Source organism: Peromyscus maniculatus, chromosome 1, assembly GCF_049852395.1.
Source record: "Peromyscus maniculatus bairdii isolate BWxNUB_F1_BW_parent chromosome 1, HU_Pman_BW_mat_3.1, whole genome shotgun sequence".
Classification (NCBI taxonomy): Eukaryota; Metazoa; Chordata; class Mammalia; order Rodentia; family Cricetidae; genus Peromyscus; species Peromyscus maniculatus.
In genome coordinates this window covers 193,854,575-193,880,221 of record NC_134852.1, presented here as the reverse complement: position 1 = coordinate 193,880,221, position 25,647 = coordinate 193,854,575, and the positions used below count along the sequence as shown (strand labels likewise).

The window sequence follows — 25,647 nt, the reverse complement described above, 5'->3', positions numbered from 1 at the left end:
ATGACCCTCTTCAAGCTCATGGATACAGTTCCTCAATGTTGTCCTTCATTGTTAGAACCCTACATTTTACTGCCTTTATTCTGCTATGGGCTAGAAAGCCATATTTCAATGTTCACTGAGAAGTAGGTGTGAAAATTCAGTAGAAATGATTAATTACATTATGCCATGCCCATATGACCAAAAAAGTAAGTAGTTAATGACAATTAGGGCACTGTAATTTATTATTTGATGACATGCAGAATAATTAATGTGATACAAATATGAACATAAGGATTGGTGGTGCCATGCACACCTGGAATCCTAGCATGGGGGAAGATAGCAAGTTACAGGTCAGCCTGGACTACCCAGTGGGTCCTTGTCTCAGGGGAAGGAAGAAGGAAAACGGACAGACTGAAAGGGAATATACTAAAATGAAGTTAATTCTATTTTGAGATTGATAATACTTTTCTTCCTGCATTCCTTTGTGCTGAGGATTTGTGCCCTTCTGATGTGTTTGGCAGGCTCCACTCAGTTAATGCTGACTGACCCAGCTAGTGTCTTTGGTGTTAGCTAGTGTCTGGTCCAGCTCTGGAATTAGTGGCTCTTGTCCTCAAGGAACCACTTTTGCAGCCTCTGGGACCAGAGGATGAAGATGGAACACATATAAACCCATGAGTGGGCTGGGCAGGGGCTGGGGTTCAGGTGGAGGTGTTTACAGCTTGAGAATTCTTCTGGCTTCAGACCAGGAAAGGCTGTTTCAGGCTAGGCTCCATTAATAGAAGCTGGCACAGCTTGGCATGAGCAGATGAGGCAGCTACTGTTTCAGTGTGCCCAAGTTACACCAAAGACCAACAACATGGAGCTATTTATAAGCTCACTGGGGTGTGTTCCCAAGCCACAGTCTTTTGGGATTGACGAGGGCCTGGCTGCCCTACCCAGCTCTGTCTCCCTTGGTCCTACCTGTTCTTCTCTCCCCACCAGCTTCTCAGTTGTCTTTACTTTTTAAAAATGGTAACTAATTAGTTAATTAATATTTCGAGACAGAATCACACTACATAGCCCAACTGACCTGAAATTCATGATCTTCCTACCCCAGCCTCCTGAATCTTTTTAAAAAGCTTTTGATTAAAATGTGTAAACTAGGGGGCTGGAGAGATGGCTCAGAGGTTAAGAGCACTGATTGCTCTTCCAGAGGTCCTGAGTTCAATTCCCAGCACCCACATGGTGGCTCACAACCATCTGTAATGAGATCTGGCACCCTCTCCTGTATACATAATAAATAAATAAGTCTTTAAAAAAAATGTGTAAACTATGCTGTGGTGTGGTGGCACACCTTTAATCCCAGCATTCAGGCAGAAGCAGGTGGATCTCTGAGTTTGAGGCTAGCCTGGTCTACAGAGAGAGTTCCAGGACAGCCAGGGCTACATAGAGAAACCCTGTCTCAAATATCCAAAAAGAAAAAAAAACTTTGTAAGTTGTACTTAAGGTTAGCTTCCATTGGGCAAGATGGTCCCCGGGAGAAAGGGAGCTGTAAGAATTGCCAAAGAGAGGGGCAGTGGTCCTCAGCTGGGAAAACCCAGCCTTGAGCAAGTGGAAGCTTGAAGTGTTGAGTGAGGTGCTGATGTCTGCCCAGGACAGGAACAAGTAGCCACGCATGCAGAACAAGCCAGGATGGTTTTGAGTGGTTTTAGGAGACTTTGGCCTGTGGTTTTTAGTTATGGATTGGGAAAGAACATTCACATCTGAGATGCAGTGTTGCTGATGTCTGGTGGACATGTGTGCCAGCATGGGGGCTTGTGAAGCTTTCAGTCACAGCAAGAGCCCCACCCTCAGGACGACCTCGGATCTTCGAGTGTTTTTTTCCTAACCACCCTGTTCATGACTGGCCTATATTCCTTGTAGTTCATTAAAAATTATATACTGTTTTTAAATGCCATAATTAGGCTATATTGGACTTTTTGATAATTTGAAAAAGAGTATTTTAAAGTAACATTTTAAAAATAAGTATATTTTATATAAAATATATTTAAAAATAAGTATTTTAAATATACCATAATGTCTGTCTTCCTGTAATCTTAAGAAGTTCTTTTTTACACACTGGAGTCTGCCTCCAATCCTCTCTGTGTCTGAGAGGCTCTGGTGCTGATGGGGGAGGAGGTGGTGTCTTGCTCATCCCATTAGCCAGGATGGATGCTGTCAGCACACGAGGACAGAAAATTAAATACACATCAAGGTTGCACCTGCCCTCCTTCCCGAGCTGTCTGAGTCCCTCGGCGCCCATTCTAGGTTATCTGTGCTTGTCTCTCTTCCCCTCTTGATCGCAGGCTCTTTATTGAATCATAAAGTGAGCCCCAGAGATGTTAAGGGAACAGCCCAAGGTCACCCCAGGCAGGGAGCAGCTGTGGTAGGCTGGAGTCCAAGTCTTGCTGAGCCTGTTTTATAAGATCACACAGCGTCAGCTGTGCTATTCTGGGAGATTCCTGTTCAGAGCCACAGCCGCTTCTATCAGGCTGTACCCATCTTGGGTTGGGGCGGGGGGCACTTCCTCTGCAGTCCAGAACAGGTGGGAAGTGGCTGGGTATCCAGTGACCTGATGAACGCTTCCCTTCTCGTTAACCTCACACAACCTTGGGGCTTTAAAATCGGTTGATACGGATGAGATGAGCTTCAGGCGCTGATCTTCTGTTGACTGAAAGGAAGAACTCTGGCATCTTCTTTCCATTATATTCACATCCTGTCTTTATGACTCTCATTGTGAATGGGGAATGATTCTGAGCTTGCCATAGGATTAGTACAGGGCTGGGCAGCTGGCAGTACTCAGGTGGGTGCGGATGTCCAGGCATGGCCCTGGACTGGTGGCCCATGGAAGCCGATACAGCTTGCCAAGGGCAGCTCTATCTTCGCCATCCATTTCTTCTGTCACCTGGGTTCCATAGGCATCTGTTCCAGAGGCACAATCACACCTCACCAAGCCATGTGTAAAAGAGTGTTCACAGCCGTCTCAGCTGCCAGAGCGCCCAGCAACAGGGAAGCTGTTCATTAAACCACAGGGTATCTATTCTTCCCAGAGACGCTGCAAAGCACTCAGGCAAAATGAGGCAGATTCCTATATGCTGACCTGGAAGGTTTCCAAGGCATGCTGCCTAGTGACAAGAAACAAGCTGTTTGGATGTGATGCACAGTGGATAGGAACCGTATGCATCCATGTGGCAAAGGGCTGGAAGGCCACCCACACATGAGCTTGGTAACTGTGCCACCTGTGAACCTCTGTGGAGGATCGTGGCATACTGTGAACACAGCATAATTTATTTAACCAGTTACTTGCCGATGAACAGTGGCAATTTCCGGGTCCTGGTTCATTTCCTGCAGCTCCCGATTGGACCAATGATAGAGTTTATTCTGATCTCTTCTGATCCTGCTTCTGTAGCCTGGACATCCAGGAGCACAGTGATGGCATACCAGAAGCATGACTGAGCATTCACACGACAGGGTGGCAGTGGAGCCACGCAGAGCCTTGGTACCCGGCATCCACTCCTATGACAGCTGGCCCAGTGCTGGGGGAATGGGCACAGCGCTCTCCTGACCGTTACCTGTTTTAAAAGGCCAGCTTCCAACACTGGGCTGAGGAAAATCTCAAAACATACTTGGAAGGGGCACTCAGACCACAGCAGCCGTCTGCCACACAGGTGTCTTTATATGCATCTGTAGACGTGTCTGGAGGAGAAACTTCCACAAAGCAGTTGTATCTGGAATTGGAGTTATACCATTTCGCACTCCCATCAGTAACACTGGAATATGCTCTTAAAAAAAAACTTAAGTTTGGGCTGGAGAGATGGCTTAGAGGTTAAGAGCAATGGCTGCTCTTCCAGAGGACCTGGGTTCAATACCCAGCACCCACATGGCAGCTCACAACTGTCTATAACCCCTTTCTAGGGGATCTGGCTCCCTCATATACCTGCAGGCAAAACACCAATGCACAAAAAATAATAATAACTAAATTATTTTAAAAAAACTTAAGTTGTTGGGCATGGTGGCATGTCTTTAATCTCTGCACTAAGGAGGCAGAGATAGGCAGATTTTTATTAGTCCAAGGCCAACCTGGTCTACATAGGGAGTTCCAGGCCAGCCAAAGCTACATAGTGAGACTCAATCTCCAAAAAACAAAAACAAAACAAAAAACAGGGTGTGTGTGTGCGTGTGTGCGTGTGTGCGTGCACGCCCATGGCACTTAGCATTCACAGTGTTCTGCAGCATTTGAGAAAGGCTTACAAATAAGAATGCATTCATGTGGTCTTTGCTTAATTAAAAATGAAAAGAAAAACAAAAGTGGCTGGGCTTCTGAGACAGGCAGTTCAGGGTTTAGACCCAGAGGCTGCCCTTAGCCACAGTGTCGCCCCAGAGAAATGATTTATTCCATGCAATGCTCAGTTTCACATCTTAAAGATACAGGGAGCTTGCGTGTGGGGTTAATGAGAGCATTGGATGCACACTATGGCAGGAGCAGCGGCCATTTCTTTGCAAAGGTAAATGCGGGCTGCCTTCTCCCCTATGCCTGGGGAGGCTCTGAGTACAGAGCCTCTGCTCCTGGCAGCATGGCTTCCAGATCCAGACTCCCCCTCCCTTGGATGTAGAACATCTTTCTGTCTCTGTGTGCAGAAAATGGAGACAGGGCACAGTGAGGACAAAGCAAGATGATGCATATGGAGGGCTTCAGGCGGGGCCTGGGGTGACCTGCGTCTCTATGTGCTCAGTGGGTCAAGGCCTGCTTTTCTCTGCTGCCTGTCCCAGGGCCATTGGTGCCAACCCCTTGTACTGCGACTGCCATCTCCGATGGCTCTCCAGCTGGGTGAAGACCGGCTACAAGGAACCCGGCATTGCCCGCTGTGCTGGACCCCCAGACATGGAGGGCAAACTTCTGCTTACCACTCCTGCCAAGAAGTTTGAATGCCAAGGTGAGCCCGGGAGCATGAGAGAAGGGGCGGTGGGTACCAGGGACCCTAGGACTTGCCCAGCCCTGGTAGGGTCTTCCAGATACTCCCGGGTCTCTGGGTCCCACTAGTGGGAGAGTCAAGGATAGAAATGAGATTGTGCTTGTTAGCATGGCTGCCTTCCAGTCTTGATATTTAACAAACAAAAAAGCCAAACAGAAAAATCCCAGTCCATTAGGGCTTAAATTCTTGCCCGTGGTTATGTAAGAAAAAACCAAAATAGCATTTTCAAAGCTCCCAGGCTCCTGGCAATACAGGCACTCAGACTTCCTTTAGATAGGCATTGTGCTAGACAATTAGCTGAACCTCTACTCTGTCCCTGGTGGGCCCAGAGGGCCAGCTGGCGCCTTCTTGACATTTGCAGAACACAGAGTCACGGTGTGACTGGCAGTCTGGGCGGAGGCTCCTTACCTCTAGCATCTACAAAGGCTTGCTCAGGGAGTGATTGACTGACTAGCCGACCGACCAAGCCCCTACGGCCCTGCAGAGCCTTGCAGAGTAAAGACAGGTGGCTGAATGTCTGCCTGGGCTCAGCTTTGTAGGCAGGGGGAGCTAGAGGAGGACCCTAGGGACGCTGGGGCATGGCCCTTGCCCTCTGCAAGCTCAGAGGCCACCATAGGAAATGAAAGTGACAGCTGTAGGTTAATGAGGAGGCCCAGGCCACCCTGTGTGCAGGAAGCTGCCGCAGCAGTAATAGTTCCAAGGGCCGACTCTGCAGCGGCTTCTAGAAGCTCATCTATGCTAACACACGCTTGGCATTTACTAGCTGGCAGAGTGGCGCTAAGGTTTGTTTGTTTGTTTGTTTTTTCAATGTATTCTTTTGAACTGAAATATAACAACATCCAGGAAGGTACACAGACATGAGAAAAGAGCTTGATGCATGCCCGCTAACTGAGTTCACTCAGGCACCAATACTGGGTCACGAAACAACATGTCTGTGTCTGGAAGTCCCTCCAGTGGCCTCTGTCCCATGGAAAGTTTTTATTTTTTTATTTTTTTATTTATGTTCAAGTGTATGCCTCTTCATCAGAACTAATATCTCACCTCTTCCAGAAGGAACCTCCTGGGGGAGCCTGAGTCGAGTGGTCAGGTTTCCCTATTCTCTCTTGTGAAATCTTGGTGTCCCTCAGGGTTGGTACCCAGGTACCAACCTTGCTGCCAGGCTCCTCTATTCTCCCAGTGAGTGAGGTCTGGAGAGGGGTCTGTGTAGCGGGAAGGTTCTCCCTGCTTTAGACTTGGAGAGGAAGAACCTCGAGGCATGGTGACTTCCTCCGCGTGGCCTCTCTGCAGAGCCAAGCCCAGGCACATAGCTAGCTCTCTCTCTGCTGAGCAGGCTTGTAGGCTGGGGTGATTGCCTCTGAGGGTGTGAGGGGCAGAGTTAGGCAAAGTCGGCAGTCACAATTTTGCTACTCACTTTCGGGGTGGCCCTAATCACTGCGTATACAGTTTCTATCCACTGAGCACTGCATATCAATTCATATAGTTCTCACAGCTACCTGAGAATCAGGGACTTCCAGGGACCCTGTAGTAAAGTGGGTTCTGCAGCTGGATAGCTGGACTGAGCTGGGGGATGAAGCATGACCCTCAAACTTATGGTGAGGCATGTCTCCCGGGAGGAGGGTATGCCTCCACAGGACTGCACCTCTCAGGGCAGAGCCCCATGCTTCCACATGCTCCGCTAATGCGCTCCCTGTTACCACAGGTCCCCCCAGTCTGGCAGTCCAGGCCAAGTGTGAGCCCTGCTTGTCCAGCCCATGCCGGAATCAGGGCACCTGCCACAATGACCCTCTGGAAGTATACAGGTGTACCTGTCCCAGTGGCTACAAGGTGAGTGGAGGGTGAAGCTGGGGGCACGGAGTTCTTGGAACAGGCCCTGCAGGACTGCTATACTGTTTGCTGATCTGGCTCAGGACAGCCCCGTGAGTGACCTTGTCACCAGTGGCTTAACCTGTGTGGACGGATATACTGATGGATGAGTGAATGGAAGAATGACAGGCAACCCTGTGGCAGACAAGGCAGAGCTGTTTCTTAGTTCACACCGACCCTCCTGGCTCTCCCTGAAGTCCTCATCGCTGACTCTTCCTCCAGGGCCGAGACTGTGAGGTGTCCCTGGACAGCTGTTCCAGCAACCCATGTGGAAATGGGGGAACCTGCCACACCCACGAGGGCGAGGATACTGGCTTCACGTGAGTGCCCGTGGAGCCTGAGCTGGGGTTAGGGGGTGCTGATGGGCCCAGCCTCCGTCTCCCTGTGCTGGAGATGAGGGTGGCTAGAGGGAACAGATCTGGGCTCCAAACTGCAGCCACAGTCTCTCTGAGTCCCTTCTCACCCGGAGGAGGTGTGAGCAGAGCACCCGTGGGCCAGCAGGCACCAGACAGCACAGGCTCACAGGGCAGAACCCGGGCTGGGGCTGGCCCCCACTGCAGCTTACACTGCTCTAGGAAGTGGCCAGGAGTGTTTTCCCACACACTGGGAACCTATAGCCAAGAATACACACCATGGCAGTGCCAGGGAATGGTTGGGGGGGGGCATCTAAGACTCTTTTTTTTTTTTAACTTTTTAGAATATAATTTATTTATTTTTATTTTATGTGCATTGCTGTTTTGCCTGCATGTATATCTCTGTGAGGGTGCTGGATCTGGAGTCAGACAGCTGTGAGCTGCCATGTGGGTGCCGGGAATTGAAACCGGGTCCTCTGGAAGAGCAGCCAGTACTTTTAACTGCTGAGCCATCTCTCCAGCCCCTCAAGACTCTTTTAAATCTCCACGGACCCCCTGAGCGCCCATTTGAAGTTGAACAAGTCTCTAGAGGCTGCGGTTAACCCTGTGGTACAGCTGAAGTGGTAAAGGTGGAGCCACAGCCTGGTCACTCCTTCTGGGGGCCTCCCTTTGCAAAGCTCTCACTTGCTGGCCACTGTAGGGAGGGACCCCACCGTGAACGGCATTTCACCTGCTCTGGATACAGCTGCCCTTGCCACTTAGCAAACCTGAATCCTTCCAGAGCGGATGTCATATCCTCACACTCCAGCCAGCCTGCTTTCTCCAGCAAGCCCCAGCACCACCACCACCCCCCCCGCCCCTTCCTGCCCTCCCAGAGCTTTTCTGGGGAATACAGTACTTAGTTGCTGGAGATAAATTGCCTACTGAACAGATTGGCTCTTCAGAAAATGATGTTGAATCTACGGGCGGAAATGGCCAAACCTGCCTCTGCAGACCCAAATTACCAGATGTAAAAAATAAAGTGCTAAGTGCCTCTTCTCCAGGGTTGCCTTGGAAACACGTCCTTACAATAGGCGGCAGGCCCACCTCAGGGGCAGGCAACAGCTCCAGCTAAGCTTCCTCCCTGGTCTCCTCCTCAGCTCCTGCACAGGGCTGGGATGCTCCTTCTGGGATTGTGGGGTGACCCTATATCCAACAGTCAGGCAGCCTATAGCACCAGGTCAGAGGGGAGACCTCCTTTCCACCTGCCTTATGCCCTTAGATTTTGCCAGAAGGCATTTTTCTGCACAAATATCCTGTCACCCTAGCTTAAAACCAAACTCCAGAAGATACCTATGGCACAACCTCCAGATCTTCTTCCTCACCCTCCAGACAAAATGTCAAACACCACCCACACATATTTTCTTAGACCGATAGCTACATTTTTTTTTTCACTGTAAGTCTATTTTTTTCCGTGTAAAGGAGGCAGTGTCATGGACGTCACAAATATTATTGCCATTTTAAAATAAAACAACTAGGCTAAATATGCTATCCCCATCCCCTAGTGGTATCTGTTGGGCGTAGCAATTGGGTATCATTTTTTTTTACTCATTATTTATTCATTAGTGTTTTTTTGAGACAGGGTGATTTGGGGAGCAAAGGCTGTCCTGGAATTCTCAGCTGTCCTTCCGCTTTGGCCTCCTGAGTGTTTAGATCACAACTTTGGACACCACACTTAACTTAGAGTACCTTTTAAAAATGCCACCAGCAAGCTCCTCCATAGCAATGAAAACCACCTCTCCGTTTCTGGCTGGAGCTAGTATTTCCGTGTTCACTACCCTCCTGGTCTCTGTTATGATATGATTGTATGCTAGGAGCAACTGCCACCAGTGAGGGCACGAGAGCTAAAGTTTAAAGCCCCTGCCCACTTCTTGTCACCATAAGCTTCTGATTAGAAGTTTCTCTTGGCTGGGTTTGGTGGTACACATAGGTAATCCTAGGATACAGGAGATTGAAGCAGGAGGATTATGAATTTGAAGCCAGCTTAAGCTACATAATGAGACCCTATCTCCCAAAAATTTATTAAAGTTTCTTTGGGGCATAGATAGATGGCTCAGCAGGTAAGAGCATTGGCTGCTCTTCTAGAGGATCCAGGTTTGAGTCCCAGCTCCTGCATGGTGGCTCACAACCACCTATAATTCCAGCTTCAGTGTGTCCTTGTCTGGCCTCTAAGGGCACCACACATGTAAGTGGTGCACATACATACACACAGACAGAACACCCTTACTAAATAAAATAAAATAAAATAAAATAAAATAAAATAAAATAAAATAAAATAAAATAAAATAAGATAAGATAAGATAAGATAAAATAAAATAAAACAAAACAAAATAAAAATAATAAAATTACAAAAATAGTTTCTGTATCTGAGTTAATGGTGACTAATAACATACAAAACAATGCACCTGCTATAAAATTTGATATTATTATCTATAAGGTAATGTGTTCTGAGACGGAGCTCCTTTATAGGTGCATGGCTATATTCTGTGTCAGTTGGTCCGTGTGTCCGTAGATGGTCCGTGCATGATGGGATAGAGCAGCTACCCTGTTGTCCTGTTTGTATATATATTATGTACTTGCTGGGAAGGTCTGTTCACACAGATCCACTGTCAGGATTAGGAGATTCATCGTAGACCTGCCACACAGCTACATACCCTTCCTGTTTATATGGCAAAATCTCCCGAGTGAGCAGGAGGCAACAGTATTTCAGCTCTGTTAGGCGGCAGTTCCATGAGTCTCCTGCCAGTAATTTTTAATGGTTTACTTGCTGTTTTCCTTGGCACCTGGGGGCACAGCCCACCTCCTGCTTGGGCAGACAGCGGCACCTCAGCTGAGACCTGGGAATGTTTGAGAAGTTCCATTGACAGTCGAAGCGCTGGATGGGAATTCCTCAGTCCACACTCTCTGACCCTTATACCCCTTGGGAAACCCCACATGCCTGAGGCTAAGGAGTACAGTGGTTTTTAATCACCAACTTCTAGAACCTTCCACAACCCAGCTACTGCTCAGCCCAGCTCCGTTATTGCTCTGTTCCTGAAGTGTGTGTCCTCAAAGACTTGAGCAGTGTAGGTGGGCAGGTCCTGCCTTCTGACTTCGGGCTTCACCAGTCCCTCTGTGTCCACTGCCTCCTCTCCTGTGTTGGGATTCTTGCTGAGGCTAGCCCCTCCCCTCTGCCAGGAAGCCTGCCTGACCACGCCCTGCTGAGGAAGGGTTAGGCATTCTCTGCCCACGCCTGCCTTCGGAGCCGCCACCGTCCTGATTGGACTTCTTGGGTCCCTGTCTCTGATTTGTCTAGACTGCAAGCCAGAGGATTTCTTGAGGAGGGCTGGTCTTGTTTCCTTCTAATCTGTTCACCTTCTGGCCTAGAGTAGTTTCTACATTGGTCTAGAGTAGAAACCCCAAACGTATGGAATGAGGGTGCTGACCAGTGGCCACAGTTTTCCCTGTTCCTGTTCATCCTCCGCCCCACCACAGGTGTTCCTGTCCTGCCGGCTTTGAAGGGCCAACCTGTGGAGTGAACACAGATGACTGTGTGAAGCACGCCTGTGTCAATGGGGGTGTCTGTGTGGACGGTGTGGGCAATTACACCTGCCAGTGCCCCCTGCACTATACAGGTAAGCATTGCAGGGGCCAGGGCATTCCCCCATCCTTTGGGGACACCAGTGTCTGCAGGGGCTCCATAGAGCTTGGCATCTGCTGCCTCTTGCTCTTTCTTCCCCCAGGAAGGGCCTGTGAGCAGCTGGTGGACTTCTGCTCCCCGGATATGAACCCATGTCAGCATGAGGCCCAGTGTGTGGGCACCCCGGATGGGCCCAGGTCAGTGCCGCCCACTGCCAGGGACCCCAGCCTGGGCATGGCTTCCTCCCTTCTTTCCTATTCCTCATTTGTTTGTAGGTGTGCTCTTGGCATTCTGGGTTCCTGAGAGCCATCATAGGGGTGGCTATGGTCACGGCTCTAGTCACACAGCCCAGGGCTTGTGACTTGCTGAGGCCTGGCCCTGAGTAGATGCTGGCTGGACTGAGTCCATTGTTCTCATTGAGGACTGAGTCCTCTTGAGGTGCTGGGGATGGTGAGTGAGAAGGAACCTCTTTGGAAGGTACTTAGCACTGAGCCCGATAGCCATGTTCTACCCACAGCCATTCATGCCAGGTCCATGACCTCTTCCCCCAATCACGAAATCCACAAAGCTCGCAAAATTAAAGAGCCCTTCCAGAACAAAACCTTACCTGAAAGAAAGGCCTTATGGGAGGCTGCTCACAGCTGCCACTTCTCTGTGAAGGGAGATTATGGGTAGGTTCTGCTGGAGTGTAGACTTATCTGTTTACTGGGCTGTCTCCAATTCCCCTGGCAACTTCCATATATGCTGATTTATATACAGTCTATAGCCTAAGCGTGGCCACAAAGCTCTGAATTCCAAAATCTGTCCAGCCCCAGAGCAAGGAGTCACTGTATTAACTGGATTATGTAGAAGGGCTTTGTCACATGGAGACTGCTAGATGAAGGTCATATAGGATTTTGAAAATGTCATTCCCTAAAAAACACAGTTTGATTCTTAGAACGCCCCTCCTCCCATCTATGAAGTCAGCAAGGAGTTCTCAGGCTAGGACTTCCTGTGGTCTACGCAGACTGACCCAAGCCCAGAAATTGGGACTAAGGCCAGGGGTAGAAACCTGGAGGAGCCTGCTGTAGCCAGGAGTGTCAGGGGACTGTTGGGGACCAGCTAAGCATGGGCACTAGACTGCAGCAAGACTTCTGTGAAAATGAGCGAGGCATTGCCCTCCTTTGGAAGTCACAAGAACACGACTGGGGATGGCCACACCGGCCAGGGAGTAGTGGCCCACTGGGCGGAAGAGTGCCTTCTCTCGGGGGAGGTAGCTTAGAGGGCGAGGTGAAGCAGGATTGCATGGGCTGGGATGGAACTGCTGTGCCATCCCTCGCCCTCTGTAGATGGGCTCCGTGTTCAGCCCTGGGCCCAGCTACCGCCCAGCAGGCTGTGTGAGGCATGTAGTCTCAACTTCCTCTCCTGGTGGTGGGATGGGAGTGCGGGATGCCCAGCTATACCTGGCATTGTGCTGGACCCTGAGTAAGAGAGTGAGCAAGTGTGTGGCGGCTTGACTAGTACAGCGTTCTTTCAGGTTGTAACTCAAGACCCATTTGTGGGTGGGATCGATTGGGTAGGTCACAATTAACCTTGAAAGAGAAAACAGAAAGTATCAGAAAGCAGAATGCCATTTTATGGGGTTGGGATAAACGTTGCAATACAAGGCTGGTTCTTTACATGTGCATATGTATGTTGGGCTGGAAGATACTTCTAACCTGAGAAACTACTGGGTTTGAAATGAGAAACAACTCCAGGCAAGAATGCAGTCTGCTTACGTGAGGTTTGGAGTTGGTAGGGGTTCAGACAGGTTGCTTGGTGAGAGCTAGATTGTTTCCTGGAAGCTTCCAGGGAAAAGGGAGGAATTGCCCTGGCTGGGCCACTTAGGGAGAGAGCAAAGATGTTCTAGAACTAACAGGGGTGAAGGCAGGGCCGTGCCTGATGGGGTGGGCATGGGGTGTAGAGAAGCAGATGTTCTGGGGGCTGCGGGAGGGGGAATGTGTGCTTTCTAGTTAGACAGAGGCTTAGCCTGAATGGGTTTAGGGACACACCTGAGCCTGGAAGTTGGGGACTCGTCTAGTTCAAGGTCCTCATTGAAGGTGGGCACAAGTCGTACTGAAGGGTGGGAATCTGGGCCCAGCAGGGGTGTAGAAGCTGAGCATAGAGGAACTGGGGGGTGGGTTCCCGGAGCAAGGCAGGCCAAGAATGGGCCCAAGGCTGACCTTGGATGTGTAGCTGGTGGTGACAGTGGGCATCTAAGACAAGGATGTCACCTCCTCTTGCTGCCAGGCATTCACTGCCCCAGCCCAGGTTCCCCCACGTCCATACAGCTCTGTTCTTAGTAGAAGAGACCCTGTAGAGATTCTCTGTAAAACACACAGGTTGCACAGCCCTGGCCACTGAGCTCTAGGTTGAATGTCGCTGACCCTCTCCCTGTCCACCACAGGTGTGAATGTGTGCCAGGTTACACAGGTACCAACTGCAGCGAAAATCAGGACGACTGTGAAGGTCACCGCTGTCAGAACGGGGCCCAGTGTGTGGATGAAGTCAACAGCTACGCCTGCCGCTGTGCCGAGGGCTACAGGTGAGCCGCTCTGGCCACACTTGAGTGGGACAGGCAAGGGCCCCTCTAGCGATCGGGTGAATGTCAGTCCCATTCTGAGAGCTGAGTGCTGGACTTTCAGATGTGGCTCCACCAGTCCCAACTACGGCAAACTTGGGAGAGTCAAACAACCACTTAGGACTTGGGCACAGGGTTCCAAGCCTGTTTGTTGAAACATGAGAACCGTGAAGACCATGAAGTTTAGCATCATGCTTCTGGATGTGGATGTCCAGCTGTCCCAGCACTATTTGTGGAAAAGACTTTTTTCACCTTCATCTCATTTAATTTTCTTGGCTTTCTGGTGAAAGCTCTATCTATGGCCCGTAAATCTGCGGGTGCTTCCGTGGGCTTTCCCTCGGCCAGCAGCGGGCTATCTTTATTAGTGTAGTTTCATGGCGAGTTTTTAAATTGGAAAGTGTGAGTCCTTCTGTTTTGCTGTTTTTCAAGGTTGTGGTTTTGGCGATTCTGGGCTCGTTGAATTTCCAGGTTCACTAGTCAAATTGTGCAAAAAAAGAAGTGATTTGGGATTTTGGTAGGTGAGTCCTTGACTCTGTAGAACAGGGTAGGGAGCAGTGGCATTTTAAAAAAACAGTACTGGATTTCCCCATCCTTGAGCATGGATTGCCTTTCCGCATACGGAGACTTACTTTAGCTTCTTTCAACAATTGTTTTTGTCATTTTTAAAGCGCATGCTTCACACTCATTTTTAAACATATTTTAGATTATTATTTTATGTGTGTGTGTTTTGTCTGCAGGTGTGTTTATGCCCCAAGTGTGTGCCTGGTGGGTGCTGAGAAGCCAACCTGGGTCCTCTGGAAGAGTAGCCAGTGCCCTTAACCACTGAGCTAACTCTCTAGCTCCTCATGCCCAATTTTGAAATTATTTCCTAATTTTAATTCTTCTAAATGATACTGTAAATATAATGGATTTTTTAAAGATTTATTTATTTTATTTATGTGTGCAAGTGTTTGCCTGAATGTGTATGTGTGCACAAAATGCATCAATTGGCCAAAGAAGTCAGAAGTGGACATCAGATCTGATGGAACTTAGGTATAAGTGGTTGTGAGCCACCATGTAGGAGCTGGGAATTGAACTCAGGTCCTCAGTAAGAGCAACAAGTGCTCTTAACCACTGAGTCATCTCTCCAGCCCCTTGGAATTGATTTCTTTTCTGGTTTTTTGAAACAGGGTTTCTCTGTGTAGTTTTGGTGCCTGTCCTGGATCTGGCTCTGTAGACCAGGCTGGCCTTGAACTCACAGAGATCCGCCTGGCTCTGCCTCCCGAGTGCTAGGATTATAGGGGTGTGTTACTGCCGCCCAGCAGAATTGATTTCTTTTTTTTTTTTTTGGTTTTTCCGAGACAGGGTTTCTCTGTGTAGCTTTGCACCTTTCCTGGAACTCACTTGGTAGCCCAGGCTGGCCTCGAACTCACAGAGATCCGCCTGCCTCTGCCTCCCGAGTGCTGGGATTAAAGGCGTGCGCCACCACCGCCCGGCTCAGAATTGATTTCTTAATGTCATTTGTTGTGTGTGCATTGATTTTGTAAATCAGGTTGAATTCTTTAATTAGTTCTAAGAGTGTTTTAGCAGATTCCTTAGGGCTTTCTTCTACAGGATAATATCATCTACACAGAGATAATTTTTGTTCTTCTTTCTCAATGAAGATGAGTATTTCCTCCCTTTCTGTCCTAACAGGGTCTCTGGACAGACCCTGCACTGTACTGCTATATGAAGCTTGTGAGAGCAGACATTCTTGGCTTCTTTCTATTTATACAGGGCAACATTCAACCTCTGCCCATCAAGTGTGATATTGGCTGTGTGTGTTTTCTGGCTGTTGTTTTGGGTTTTTTTTTGTTTTGTTTTGTTTTTTTTGTTTTTGGTTTTTTGAGACAGGGTTTCTCTGTAGCTTTGGGGCTCTGTAGGCCAGGTTGACCTCAGACTCACAGAGATCTGCCTGGGATTAAAGGCGTGTGCCACCACCGCCCAGCCTAGCTGTTCTTCATTAAGGGGATGGACTTCCCTTTTACTTTTTGTTTGTTTGTTTGGTTTGTTTTGTTTTTCGAGACAGGGTTTCTCTGTGCAGCTTTGCTCCGTAGCCCAGGCTGGCCTTGAATTTACAAAGATCCTCCTGCTTCTGCCTCCCGAGTGCTGGGATTTAAGGCGTGCACCACCACCGCCCAGCTCCCCTTTTACTTCTAATTTGTTGAAGGGTTGTTGAAGTTTGTTTGATTTTTAATATGTGAGTTACTATGATGTTCTGCATTGATTGATTTCAGATGCTAAACCAACCTTGTGCTCCTGGGGTAAAACTTGAATGGCCATGGTATATAACAGTGTCTATGCTCCATTTGATTTGCGGCTATTTTGTTGAGGACTTTTTGCCTGTGTTCCTTAGAGACATCAGCCTATATTTTTTTTTCTTGCTGTGTCTTTGTCTAGCTCTATCTCCCACCACATCCCCAGTTAATTGTTTTTATTTCTGTAAGTCTGGTGGTAGTAATGTTCCCTCTTTTATTTCTGGTTTCTCCTCACCACCACTTGTATTTTAAGTCACAGTTTTCTCTTCTGGATTATAAAATCTGCCTCACAGAGTTCTTGGCATGGGAGGGGGAGTGATTCTTCGGCTTCAATGTGCATGCCAATCACCTAAGATCTTTCTAGAAAGTGGCTCCGGTGGGGTTTTCTTTTCTGGGCAGTGCCAGGTGATGTGGCAGGTGCAGCTTCAGGGCGTCCTCCTGGAACTCAGCTCCCTTGGAAAGCAACATCCACAAAGGATATCTTCTGTCCCTTTAAGGGTCCATTTTCCTGGGGTGGTTAGCGAGTTTCTGACCAGCACAGTGGGGAGATTCCCTCCGCCTCATTGGGCCCTGCCCTCTCTGACCTGTGTCTTTTCCTCTCAGCGGACAGCTCTGTGAGATTCCACCTGCCCCCAGGAGCCCCTGTGAGGGGACTGAGTGCCAGAATGGAGCCCACTGTGTAGACCAGGGCAGCCGGCCTGTATGCCAGTGCCTGCCAGGCTTCGGTGGCCCTGAATGTGAGAAATTGCTCAGTGTCAACTTTGTGGACCGTGACACTTACCTGCAGTTCACTGACCTACAGAACTGGCCTCGGGCCAACATCACTCTTCAGGTGTGTGCCTGGGGACCCGGTCACTCATAGGGAGTCAGATGAGCACCCCTGCTCATCAGAATGTCGGGGTACACCCCTGTCCAGGGGCACTGAAAGGAACCTGTGTGAATTGCTCTCATCCTTGGGTTAGGATGAATCTGAGCATCTCGAAAAGGTTCTGAGTCACTTCTGGGACAACTGTGCAGGGACAGTATCCAGAAAACTAACCTTGCCAGAGGCCCTGTTCATAGGCTTTATCACACCTTCCGCTCAGCTCTGGCCTCCAGTGCAGCAGACAGGCTTGCTCCATGTGGCCAGAGTGAGCTCTGGGCTTGTCTCTAACCAACAGTTTTGGGGTCCCCTAAATGTTCTTTTTGTGCCTTCAATATCATCTCAGAACATCATCCTGTTGAGGGGGAAAAATCAGGTCCTACTTCGACATATGATGAAAACCCCGGCTGTTTTGCTGAGTATGTCCCACAGGAAGAGAGGGGAGCAGATTTTACCGCATTTGGCCCAGCAGACAACGTCAACTCTTGACCCCTCTGCCTCAGATCCCATCCCTGGCTACAAGTACCCACTCATCTCTCTTTTTTTGTTCTTTCTCTGCCTCAGCCCCTCAGCCAGGCTCAGTTCTCTCCTCTCACACTGCCCTCAACAAGATAGGCAACTCATCCGCTCAAGGCAAAACCTGCCCTGGTTCCAGCCCCAGCTCCGGCTCCAGCCCAGCCCTGGCCATTGCTCGGACTAGTCTAACATCTTCAGGAGGTCTCCCTGTCACACATTAAGGGACTCTGCCTGCACTCTAATTCAACAACCAAGGGCCTCCGGGGAAGCTCTCTGATTGGCCAGACTTTTCTTGCATACCTATTCCTTGACCAATCAATGGGTCCAAGGAAATGGGCTAGTGTGATTTATCTAGCCTTGGTCCAGGTGCCCACTCTATAGACCAGTGAATCAGGATTTTACCAGAAGAATGCAGGGACGGGGAGCTAGACAGAAGGAGGCAATCGTGCTTCCTACAGCCATGGGGGCCTCCCTCCCAAATACCTGCATCTCCAACCACAGACCCTGTTTCCCAAGCATCTCCTTCCAGCATTGAGAGTTCTAGCAGGGAGACCCTTCCATACATGTCTCCTCTCTGTCCCCACCCCCCCCACCCCCCGTAACCGGTTCCTCAAGGCTCACAGGGGCTCCCACACGACACTGTGGCGGCTGTGTACTGCATATCTCCCAATGGGCAACTGGTCTTTTACCTGTTCTTGGGCAAATGCTTTCCAAGCCCCAGCCAGCCTTTTGCTGTCCAGTGCTGGCCGGTCTTCAGTGATTGGCAAGTGAACCTGGAACTGCTGGCCCTAGGTCAGCAGAGGAGGAGGGGGGAGAGAATGATTTCCATATGACATCACCCTTCCAACCTAGAGTCCCCTCTGTTCACTTACCTACCTGCGCTGCTTCTGTGAGGGGTAGCGTGGGAGAGAAAGTACCTTTGCCTCTCAGGTATCCACAGCAGAGGACAATGGGATCCTCCTGTACAATGGGGATAATGACCACATCGCAGTTGAGCTGTACCAGGGCCATGTCCGTGTTAGCTATGACCCAGGCAGCTACCCCAGCTCTGCTATCTACAGGTAGGAATTCCTCAGACTGTCAGCCTTCCTTGGGTGGGCATGCCAGGATGTGGGGCTCCCAAAAACAGAAACTCGGCTGGCCAAGAGGAAAGGCCGTTTGGTCTCCTGAGTCCAGCCCACTTGGAGCTGAGGCTCCTCGGCACCCATCCTTCCCCATCCCACCTCAGCTCAGAGGTAGCCCCTAACTGGGGGAGAAGCTCTCTCCCGGGGCCTCAGGAAGGGGGAGTAGGAGGCATTGGGCCAAAGTTCGCTTAGTTCGCTTGAGAGGTTTGTCTCCTTGGGGAGCAGCGGCTGAGTTGGGTGGCCTTTCTGGGGTGTGCCCAGCGAGGGTCTTCCTGAGGCCCACTCCCTGGGTGGGGGTACCCTCCCATCTCCTTCCAGTGCCGAGACCATCAACGACGGGCAGTTCCACACTGTTGAACTGGTCACCTTTGACCAGATGGTGAACCTCTCCATCGATGGCGGCAGCCCCATGACCATGGACAACTTTGGCAAACACTACACGCTCAACAGCGAGGCCCCCCTCTATGTGGGAGGTGAGGACCTTCCAGACAGAGCTACAGCTATCCCTCCTCAAGCCTCTCACCTAGCCATGGTGATGGTTGTCCCCAGGCAGGGACCTCCTGTGCTTTCTGATCTGAGACTGGCCAGGAGAAGCTTGTGCTATGGCCAGGGAGATGCCCAAGGGTGAGGTGGTCCTACTGAATGGTTAATCTGGTGGATTGGGCTGCCCTGGCTGGTAGCTAGCTACATTCTGACCAATCCAGTCTAACCAAGAAGGGGATGGCCAACAGGCCTGGGGAGGGATGGGTCTTTTCCAGCTGTCTTCTAGACCATGGGCACCCTTCTTGGCTCTGGACCAGAAGACATTTCCTGTGTCTGGGATCCATTTCTAGTCTTGGACCCTCAAAGGCCAGAAACACTGTAAGAGACTCAGACAGAGTCTGTATCAGCTGGAGACCCCCTAGTGGACCCGCAAATGCTGCAGGCCAGGAGCCCCTGTCTACCACCTGCAGCCATTCTCCTGTTGTCTCAGCCTGGGGAGTGCCAGGCCCCCTAAGTGAGCCCAGCTCTGTTCCTACTTCTTGAGGCTGAGAAAGGGATGGCAGCTTCTGCCTTGGGGTTGCTGCAAAGCCACTAGCCCCAAAGCAGGTGTCAAAGTGCCCTGCACACGAGTTCTTTGCTTCAATTAGGGTCTCCAGGAATGGAAGCAGATGTCCCGGAGGGAAGGAAGGAGTCTCAGGGGGGGATAGCCAGACTTAGGGAACAGGCATCCCAGCATCTAGCTGCTCAACTGACCATGCCTGGCCTGACTCCCAGCTCTGGTCCCAGAGGAAGTAGACTTCCCACATCGTCCTGGAAAGTCCGATCCTCCAGGGCGGCCAAGGGTCTCTGCAGAGATAGGATAGAGCCCCAAGGGCAAAAGGAGACACTGCATGGCTTGGTCCCAACGCAGCCTACTGTTTCTTCCTGTCACTCCAGGGATGCCCGTGGACGTGAACTCAGCTGCCTTCCGCCTGTGGCAGATCCTCAATGGCACCAGCTTCCACGGTTGCATCCGGAATCTGTACATCAACAATGAACTGCAGGACTTCACTAAGACACAGATGAAGCCCGGTGTGGTGCCCGGCTGTGAGCCCTGCCGAAAGCTCTACTGTCTGCACGGCATCTGCCAGCCCAATGCCACCCCAGGGCCCGTGTGCCACTGTGAGGCTGGCTGGGGGGGCCTGCACTGTGACCAGCCAGTGGATGGCCCCTGCCATGGCCACAAGTAAGCCTGGGATGGACCAAGACAACCGTCACCCTCACTCACTGGTCCTTGTTCTGCAAGCACGTTTGCTCATGGCAAGCATTGCCTCATGAGCTGTGGTTTTAAATCTTTAAATTGGAGCATCTGGCCTGACATAAGATGTTATTAATTATTATTATTATTATTATTTGGCTTTAAGCTCTTCACTGGAAAAGGACAAGCATAGAATCACATTTTGCTCCCCCCCCCCTTAAATCTTGGGAACAGAACCAAGTGCAAGGCTAGGAGGGTGAGACTCCCTCTGGCTGGTGCATGGGCTAGCCTGTGCTCACAGTTCTCTTCTCTGTCTCTTCCAGATGTGTCCATGGGAAATGCGTGCCCCTTGATGCTCTTGCCTACAGCTGCCAGTGCCAGGATGGGTACTCGGGGGCTCTGTGCAACCAGGTCGGGGCTGTGGCAGAGCCCTGTGGGGGCTTGCAGTGCCAGCATGGCCACTGCCAGGCCTCAGGCACCCAAGGGGCACACTGTGTGTGCAACCCAGGCTTTTCAGGCGAACTGTGTGAGCAAGGTCAGGGGGCCCCCTCCTGACTGCCCTCTGCAGAGTCCCTCCCCACCATTCTGCTGTAGGAGCTTCATGTTATCATCCTCAAACCCCAGCACGCCCTGCCATCCTCTTCCTCCTTCCTTCCCCCACCTCTGGTACTTGGGGGGCTACTGGGCTTTTGTGCCCCCTGCCCTCTGGGCACAGAGCTCCGCCTTTTCCATCTCCTGGGCCCAGGCTGCCCTGCAGTTCCCTTGTCCAGGGCCCTGCCCTTCTTGGCTGAGGTGTCTCCATGGAAGAGACCCTCCAGGCATACCCGGTAACAGCTCCTAGCCAGGCTCGAGCATCTTGGTCTATCAGCTTTGGACCTAGGTGTGGCATGTCTGAAGGTTAGGGAATTTCTTTCCAGACTTTCTCTGGGCCCCTTCACCAAGATACGTTGGCTAGACCCCAGAACACAGAGGCTGGGAAGAGGGAAGCTGGAGAAATCCAGCCTCGGGCACCGTAGGGTCAGAAGGTCCTTCTCTCCATGGAGGAACGCTTCCTCAACGCCGTCGCCTCCAGGCCTCAGCTTTTCTCGCACACCTGTACAGTGGGAACCGTTCCACCTGGCAGCCACTCTGGCCTGGAGGGCCTGGGCAGCCAGCTGCTTCCTCCTTCCCCAATCACACTGTGGGCCCAGGAGGAAGGCCAGCAGAGAGAGGTGCATGCAGAGATGGGGGAGGATGCTCGGGACCGAGGGGTGAGAGAGCCCTCCCAGCGAGCCCTCCGAGGACGCTGCACAGTCCCCCTCCTGCTTCCCACGGTGTGCTCTGAGGCTCTCTCTTGGTATTTGTCCCATCCAGAGTCCGAGTGCCGGGGGGACCCTGTCCGGGACTTTCACCGGGTCCAGAGGGGCTATGCCATCTGCCAGACCACGCGCCCGCTGTCGTGGGTGGAGTGCCGGGGCGCGTGCCCGGGCCAAGGCTGCTGCCAGGGCCTGCGGCTGAAGCGGAGGAAGCTCACGTTCCAGTGCAGCGACGGGACTTCATTTGCTGAGGAGGTGGAGAAGCCCACGAAGTGCGGCTGTGCCCAGTGTGCATAATGCGCAGGGGGTGCGCTAGCAGCTGTACTGAGGTGCGGGCATCACCAGGATGGTCCTGGAGGGTGTGGGGACACTGAGCTGCCTTTCCAGTGGACTGCACTGCCGGGGTAGAGGAGCAAGCAAGGCCTGGACTGCCGCGCCCTCTCCCAAAGTGCCTTGCACAGATAGGCGCTTAATAAATACTTGTTGAATGAATGTGTGTGTGAGGTCAGGCCACGAACGGTGGCAGAATGGTGGCACTCCTCTGCCTGCTACCTGGGACAGAAAAAGGAGGCTTAACCCTGTCTCGACTGCTTCTCCCTTGGCCTGTGACCCTGACTGGCCTGAAAGAGTTAATGTCCCAGTAGCCTCTGGCCCTTTGGAGGACAACCACCTGCCGGGGTACTGGCCTGGAGTCTGCTGCCACATCTACCAGCAGCAGGCCACACTCCAAAAGACCTCCTGCCATGGGGAAGGAACTGACCCTTTTTTCCTTGAGTCACGTGGCCCATTGCCTCCACAGCTTGGGAAGGGGTTGGGGTGGGGTGGGGTTTGTGTAGGACCAGGCCTCTGAATCCTGAAATACAGGATGACCATGGAAGCTTCTGTGAGGGGGTTCTTACGCTTGGGGTGGCAGACCCTACCAAAGAGGGCCTGGGGTTCTTGGCTCCAGCTGAATAGACACTACTGGTTACAAAAGGGGGGCGTCGGGCCCCGGTTCCCCTAGCCAAAAGCTGCTGGTGCCTCTGGCAGAGGAGGCAGAGGTTGTGAGGAGCAGCTGAGTGAGGCCAGGAACTCCTCAACTGGAGGCCTGGCTTGGAGCCTTGTACTGAGACCATATGGAGCAGGAGGAGGTCAGATGACCGGACACTAAGGAGTCTCTGCCCTGTGGCTCTGGGCAGACTTCTGTCCATTTCAGGCCTCAGGTCTGCAGCAGCAGGGAGGTAGATAGGAACCATGTAGACACTGCCTCTCTGGTCTCCGGAGCTTAGAGGCCTGAGGAGTTAGAAGATTCATTTCCATTAACTTCATTAGCAGGTTTTTATGTCCCCAAGCTGGAGTGGTTTTCGTGGGTGTGCAGCCTTGATGGGAACTAATTCCTAAGCACCACCGAGTGCCCAGAGCGGCCCAGGCTGCAGCTCCTCACTCTAGGAGTTTGCAGAGAAGGCGGTTGGAAGCCACCAGATACACGGCAGCATGACACACAGGCTTCTCTTCCGTGGAGAGTGAGCTGTGGAAAGTGAGCCTCACAGGGAGCGGCTGAAGGGAGGAAGGGTCCTATGTTCTCACTTCCCCGAGAGGGGGCAGCCCTGGCCGGTGTGGGGGCAGCCCTGGCCTGTGTGGGGGAGTGTGTTTCTTTTTGGGCCAGAGGTGTGAGCATGTCCCTCTCTTGGCGGCTTGCATCTAGCAGTGCAGGTACAGAGCAGGGGAAGCCTTACACCTGAGCCCCCACCCACCCATATGGACGCTACATGGAGCCGTCAGTGCTGGTGAGAACACAGGCCTCCTGCGACTTTAGAACTTAGCACCTCCTATCGTAATGGCTCTCAGACTAGTGAGACTGGGATGGAAAGAGAGCCCTGCCTTGACCAACTGGTCCATGTCCTCATGACTGGGTACACCCTTTGCTGGGGAGGTGGGGGCGGACCGGGCTCCATTTTCTTAAGCCCCGAGCAGGGCCGCCGTGCACAGAACTGCTCCTCCCCAAGAGGGCAGCGGCCCAGGCTTCTAGGGGTTTTACCCAACTCTGCCCGGTGTCTTTCTCTTACTCCAAGCGTCCAGGCCACCGTGGGATCCTGGCAAGCAGCTCCACCAGGTTGCATAGGGAAGAAGAGTTTAGGCATTTGGCATCATGCTCCTTTCTAGAAACAGAGGCTCTGGCCTTCTCCGCCCTGTGGAAGCTACCATCTCCAGCCACCCTCACTGGAAAAGCTGATTCCTGGGCTTGAGAGGCATGGGCCGCAGGTTTGCTCACACTGCTGCAGGGGAAGCGCCCTGTGGTCAGGTGATGCGGCCTCCCCCAGGGCCTTGGGGTGAGAAGTGAGAGGCTGGGGCAATGGTTCCGAGATCCCTGTGAACATTAAAGGCCCTTCCACACCCCTGCACTCCCCCAGTCTTCTATTGAGTCTGAGGATCAAGACTCACTGCAAAGTGAGGGCACCAAGGGCAAGAGAGCCATGAACCCCAGGCTCAACCTTTACCTTTGACTCAGTCACTTCATTGCAAGCCAAGGGCCTGGTCTATCACCCCATCCCGTTCACAACTGGGCTTTCAAGGTCGGGTAAGAAGGCAACTTTGAGAAATCATCTCCACGCTGTGTTCCCTTTGGTAAAGACCTTCAGTTTGCTTTGTGGTCACTGGCTATTTCCATTAGATGTGCACACAAGAGGCCCAGCAGGGCGAGCCCTCCGGGAGCTGGTATGTGGGCAGCCTTGCTCAGGGCCCTGGGATGATGTTAAGAAATGGAAAAGACCAGCTTTGTTTCCTTTGCCCGCTGTTAGCCTAACCATGAAAGTATTTCTTTATACAGAATACTTACAGATTCTAATATATATTTGTATTTCATTTTGTTATAGTATTTTTATATGTTAAAGTCAACCTCCAGTGTCTTTTGATTTTCAGATGCTATGTGGTTGTGACCTTTTGTTTGGGGTTTCTGTAGTCTTGTTTTGGGTCAACTCTTAGAAACTGGCTTAAAACAGTCCCCGAGGGAGCTGCACCTGCCCTTTCCCCAGAAGTATTGTTTAGAATATGTCAGTATTGTCCATTGTCTTCCATGTGAACATGACATTGATTCACTGATTTTCTGCCTGCCTGGTCTCTTTCTTCACCAAAATGAGTCTGCAGCTACTAGCATCCACCCTCCCAGGGCAGCAAGGCCCGGCAGCAAGGCCCTGGGCTGCCACACTGGCCAATCATCACGGGCAGGCTGTTTGCTAATAATGACGTGGCAAGGTCTGTTCATCCTGGAGGAAGGGGTGTGTGACAGTCTGGGGAGCCTGCTTACCCTCATCTGCTGCCAAGTGTTCACAGTGACACTAATGTTTTAAGCATTTGTCTAGAGTCACTCACACATTTAACCAGATTCTGAGGGGCGTGGAGCATCCAGGCAACAGATTAGAAAGCAGCACGTATTCTCAGACATCCTAGAAGGCCAGTGAAGGAGGAGGAAACATACATCAGACCAGAAACCCTTCACTCAGGAGATGAGTAAGAATCTGAGTGTCTGGGAGGTTGTCCTCCAGATCGGTCCCCAAAGCTAAAAGGACCTGCCAAGCCCTCTATTGATGCAGGGCCATGAACTAACTGATCTCACGCTAAGAATGCGGTGATGTTACAACCCCCACTCTAAGAGCACGTGACCATCTTGAAAGGGCACAGGGATGATAACTCTGGTGCCTTCATAATAGTTAGGGATTTGGAGAGGGCACATTATAGAGCAGGGCAGAGGAGGGAAAGTGAAACCAAGGAGGTTTAGACTGCAGTGTCTGGGAAGGATGTAAGGCAAGTGCTCCATGGCCTATCGTTCCTACGGCCAGTTCTGATTAAAGTGGGGTGCCAACGGGCACACGGAGACTCTCGCTGCTAGAGACTGTGGCACCTGAAGGGCATTTTCCAGTCTATCTGTACCAGCTGGTTCTCATCATGAGCTAAATTTGTTAGGTTAAAACAAAACAATACCCCCCAAACAAAACAGAACAAACCTCACAAGACAAAACTAGAAACTCCAATATTTGAAATGAAACACTTAGTTTTTAAACTTCTTTTTTTTTTTTTTAAAAAAATCCTGGGCTAAATAAACACATCTGTGGGTTGAAAATTTACAACTTGTTTTAAAGTAAAATCAGGGGCTGCTAGACAGCCACTACGTAGGATCCACCGAGGTGGATCACAGTCGAAGCCCTGACAAATGCCTTTTCTGCCATATTCCAGCAGGGGTGGGTTGGGGGGTGGTCACAGGACTGGACAGCACCGGTTGGCATCTCCCCTCCCCTCAGGACCACTGACACCTTTCCTGTCCTGTCACCTGGGATCCCACAGTGCTGCGGCTCTCCCGCCTGTCTCCTGAGGTCAGGCTGACCGACAGCATGACTGGGGGGTTATGTAGTGTGCTCAGGGCTTCTCTATGCCCAGT

The 25,647-nt window shown here is 51.2% G+C and overlaps 1 protein-coding gene across 1 annotated transcript in view; it reads left to right on the top strand.

Annotated features, from left to right (window-relative positions):
• The window catches only part of Slit1 (slit guidance ligand 1), a 158,502-nt gene extending 134,188 nt beyond the window's left edge, over nt 1-24,314 (top strand). Inside the window, exons 26-37 of the mRNA XM_042263590.2 lie at nt 4,768-4,931; nt 6,670-6,794; nt 7,056-7,153; nt 10,700-10,839; nt 10,948-11,041; nt 13,270-13,407; nt 16,323-16,551; nt 18,028-18,158; nt 18,540-18,694; nt 19,641-19,929; nt 20,265-20,476; nt 21,295-24,314. Coding sequence (XP_042119524.2) covers nt 4,768-4,931; nt 6,670-6,794; nt 7,056-7,153; nt 10,700-10,839; nt 10,948-11,041; nt 13,270-13,407; nt 16,323-16,551; nt 18,028-18,158; nt 18,540-18,694; nt 19,641-19,929; nt 20,265-20,476; nt 21,295-21,533 — 2,014 coding nt within the window. The 3' untranslated portion in view covers nt 21,534-24,314. The remainder of the gene's footprint in view (nt 1-4,767; nt 4,932-6,669; nt 6,795-7,055; nt 7,154-10,699; nt 10,840-10,947; nt 11,042-13,269; nt 13,408-16,322; nt 16,552-18,027; nt 18,159-18,539; nt 18,695-19,640; nt 19,930-20,264; nt 20,477-21,294) is intronic.
• The last annotated feature ends 1,333 nt before the right edge of the window (nt 24,315-25,647 follow it).